At 45.3% G+C, this 3,910-nt stretch overlaps 2 protein-coding genes across 2 annotated transcripts; one reads left to right on the top strand and one right to left on the bottom strand.

Annotated features, from left to right (window-relative positions):
* Window positions 1-297: 297 nt before the first annotated feature.
* LOC131695893 (histone H2B, gonadal-like) lies at window positions 298-603 on the top strand (the record flags this gene model as incomplete). The annotated part of the gene is made up of 1 exon (XM_058984426.1): window positions 298-603. A coding segment is annotated over one exon (306 nt), but the record flags the coding sequence as incomplete, so codon positions are not given.
* Window positions 604-944: 341 nt separating this feature from the next.
* Window positions 945-2,240, bottom strand: LOC131695911 (histone H1A, sperm-like). Its single transcript, XM_058984444.1, has 2 exons — window positions 1,686-2,240; window positions 945-971 (listed from the first exon to the last, which is right to left on the bottom strand). Exons 1-2 carry the CDS (start codon window positions 2,238-2,240, stop codon window positions 945-947), a joined length of 582 nt encoding a protein of 193 aa, XP_058840427.1.
* Window positions 2,241-3,910: the final 1,670 nt, after the last annotated feature.

Genomic DNA, 3,910 nt, shown 5'->3' with positions numbered 1-3,910 from the left:
GAAATTGATTAAATCCATTCAGTACAACAAAAGATATAAGCGTTCAAAATCTTACATCATTTTTCTGCCGAAATTTTGAAAAGGGGCCCCTATATTGAAAGGTAAGTCGTTAGTCACGACAAAAAAAAAAAAAAAAATTTGCTACCAATCAGTCAGCGCAGTTCGCATCGAGAGCGTTAACAGCAGCACAACCACGTCGTTACTATGGCACCGAAAGCCAGCGGAAAGGCTGTGAAAAAATCCGGCGGCGGCGGTGGCAAGGCACAGAAGAACATCGCCACAAAAGCAGGAGGAGGAGAGAAGAAGAAGCGAAAGCAACGGCGCAAGGAAAGCTACGCTATCTACATCTACAAGGTGCTGAAGCAGGTCCATCCGGACACCGGTGTCTCGTCGAAGGCGATGAGCATCATGAATAGCTTCGTGAACGACATCTTCGAGCGTATTGCTAACGAAGCATCTCGTCTGGCCCATTACAACCGACGGTCGACGATCACCTCCCGCGAGGTACAGACCGCCGTTCGTTTGCTGTTACCGGGAGAGCTGGCGAAACATGCCGTATCGGAAGGTACCAAGGCCGTTACCAAGTATACCAGCTCGAAGTAAACGTGTCGCCCGCCCCGCCGCCGGATGTCACACACCACCACCCCATCGTCATCGGCCCTTTTCAGGGCCACCAAAACACGTTCTGGTAAAGAGTTGAATTGAAATGTGTACACATAGTTTATATAAACATTAGTTGTTGTTGTTTGTTTGTTTGTTTGTTTCATTAGAGCAAAAACGTCGTTGTCATTTTTGTTTCTCTGTCCATTTTTCAAATCATCACCAAATCAATTGCTGTAGTTTGTGGAAGTAGTCTTTCCCCTTACCGCTAGTTGATTGTTTTTGTTAAGACGGAAAACGGTCTTTTTTCTACCCCTTTATCGTCTATATTCTACTCAGTCAGTCTAAAACAGCCCCTGCGTATGAAAATTCTGCCGCAAAAAGAACACATTTCTGGATCATACTTGTTAATACAATGCACTTCCCAGCCTTCAAACTTCTGATCTGCGTTGAACGTTAATAATTAAATACCCAACACAATTCATAATCGCAAAGTTGAACAATACAATACGTTCGTCAATTTAGGCTAAAAAATCGGTAATTATCGTTCGTTCGTTTGTTTATTGTGCCAGCCAATTTTTCTCTGTTTTATTATAGCCAAAATAAGCGCGTTGTTTGCTAATCAGAGTAATATTATACTTGCTCTGTTTGTTTGTTTGTTTGTTAAGGCAACAGAAAACCACGGCCTACTATTAATTTACCTGTACGTACGTACGTTTATCTGAGCAAGAAACCGCGCCTATTTACTATAGTGATTTGTTTAATCAAACTAACGACGACTGATTTATCTTGCCAATCGGCAGCCAGTTGAATGCGGGTGTGTGCGCGCGCTGCTGCTCAAGCTAGAAAACTCATGGGGGGAACGGAGCATTAACGGAAAATAAGCATCAATCAATTCTTTACAATTTTGTTAGTCCTGAAAAGGACTGTTGTTTTGGGGGGACGCGCACGTTGTCGGGAATTTACTTCTTGCCGGCGGTGACCTTCTTCGGGGCGGTGGCGGCCTTCTTTGGCTTAGGTGCCCTCGGCTTGTTCGCTGCAGCCTTCGATGGTTTGGTGGCTTTCTGTTTAGTGGCAGCCGTTACCGCCTTTGCAGGGGCAGCAGCTTTCGCTTTCTTCGTAGCCGATTTCTTAGCGGCCGGGATCGCCGCCTTTGGCTTGCTGGTCTTCTCACCACCACCAGCCGGCGGATTTTTCTTCTCCCCGGATTTAGTAGCCGATTTCTTCGGTTTTTTCGCTGCACCCGATGGTGGTTTCTTATCGCCAGCCGGTTTCTTTGCTTCGACCGTCACCTTAAACGATCCGGAAGCACCGGTACCCTTGGTCTGGGTGATGTTTCCCTTCTCGACACCCGTTTTCAAAGCCTTCCGGATAAACGGAGCCAGCCTGGCGACGTCACACATGTAGTTGGCGGCGATGTACTTTTTGATCGCCTGCAGTGATGATCCGCTCCGTTCCTTCAGGGTCCGGATGGCAGCCAGAACCATCTCACTCACTGGTGGATGGGTTGAAGATTTTTTCGGTTTCTTGGCGTCACTCTTGCTAGCCTTGGCCGCCTGCTTCGGTGGCGCTTTGGCGGCTGGCGGAGAGGCGACGACGGCAGGGGCCGTAGCAGCAACGTCGATAGCAGTTTCAGCCATTGCGCGTTCGTTTGGTTTGGTTTTCTTCCACACACACAGTTGTAGACGACGAGTCGATGGATGCACGATGATGCAAGTCTGCGAATATGATAACCGGGGGTCCGGTGTCTGTTGTTTAGGATCGTATTCATCGGCTCTGTTTGGGAACGCGTAGATGACGGTTGGAAGTTACTATTCGATCGGTGCCGGTAAAATTTTACGGACTGTTGTTTTAAATCAACCAAAATCGAATTACTGCTTGTGAAAAGTACACTGGAAGTTTGCATTCAATTTACTGCACTGTCCGCACCGTCCAAACTAACACCCGCTGAACATTCTGTTTTAAGCGTATGGCCGAATATTATCAAATCATGTATCCGACTATGGCGGCACGTGCAAACTGAATTGTGGAAAATAGGTTAATTTGAACCTTCTAGCAATTGGAAAACCTTTTCGGTGCTATCCAATCGAAAGAAAACTTCTCTCTATATAAAATTATTTCATTTTTGTACATATTTGCTCGAGCGGAAGTGCTCGTAATTTGGCGACCTGCGGAAAACGTTTCGGTCGGCTGGTCCTTTGCTGAAAACTTTCGTTATTAAAATTACTAAAACAAAAAAAGTTAACGGGTGGCAACACAAATTTTGGATTTTTTTTCTCAACCTGTCAAAAAAAAAGACAAACGATTCGATTGAAATTAGAAGATACGTTCTCCATTGTTGGCCAAAAATTAGTGAACATTTCAAACCGATCCGTAATTGGATGCTGTTCGGCGAAGCTTCCGTTTGATGTCGGAACAGGCGCGTAGTACGGCGTCTACGTCAACTTTGCTAATGCATTTCGTGATCTTCTACCAATCAACTTGTTTGCAATTCGTGGCTCTCAAAACGAAATCCCGAAGAAATCTGCGATTGGGCGACACTGAAGCAAATTGTGAAGCGGGTTGTGCTTTTTAGGGTACAAATGGGATCGAGTGGGTATTCGGGAACGATTGTTTTTTTTTTTTTTTTGCTTTTTTTTGCGAGGGAAGTAACTTGCTTCGTGCAAAACAAAATATTTAGCCAAAATAATTTTTTTTATCAACCGGCAAGCGGCATTGAGATTGCACCGTCGAAAGGTGTTGTAAACAGTCGACGGCGCAACGTTTTCCCCTTTGAAATATTGTACCGTGCACTTTTCGCCGAGATTCTTGTGTTGCTCGTAGAACCGTACAACGCGCTCGCGAAATGCTTTCTTGTTTCGACGGCAGAGACAGACAGAGAGAAATACCTCGAAAAAAATCCAACATTTTAGTTGCGGATTTTGATTTTAGTGCTCTAATCATCAGTGTTATTTCGAATTGCTTTGGCTAACTCAAAATTCTATTATTTAGGATGTACTGATCAACTCGCTACATCGTTGTGTACATGGCTGTGAGCTGATAAACCGCACGCGTCGACCATCACACCCAGGCGCTTCAGCGCACGCATCGATGGGAACGCTTGTCCCCCGACACAGATCACAAGCTGGACTTTTTTACGGTTGCTCAATCTCTCTCTCTCTCTCTCTCTCTCTCTCTCTCTCTCTCTCTCTCTCTCTCTCTCTCTCTCTCTCTCTCTCTCTCTCTCTCTCTTCCTGTGTGTGTGTGTGTGTGTGTGTTGTAATTGCTTCCTGATTGATACAGTACTAACTCACCAGCCATCAACTTTACT

The sequence above is a fragment of the Topomyia yanbarensis genome, unplaced genomic scaffold (genome assembly GCF_030247195.1).
Source record: "Topomyia yanbarensis strain Yona2022 unplaced genomic scaffold, ASM3024719v1 HiC_scaffold_6, whole genome shotgun sequence".
NCBI classification, from domain to species: domain Eukaryota; kingdom Metazoa; phylum Arthropoda; class Insecta; order Diptera; family Culicidae; genus Topomyia; species Topomyia yanbarensis.
This window is presented reverse-complemented; position numbering and strand designations above follow the sequence as displayed.

Bases quoted from the DNA above. Each gene is read 5' to 3' on its own strand.
- LOC131695911 (XM_058984444.1), bottom strand. From the start codon at position 2,240: ATGGCTGAAACTGCTATCGACGTTGCTGCTACGGCCCCTGCCGTCGTC. The intron at 972-1,685 runs GTAACGGCTGCC...TTTTTGCGGCAG, and splicing joins CTGCTGCCCCTGCAAAGGCG to AATTTTCATACGCAGGGGCT.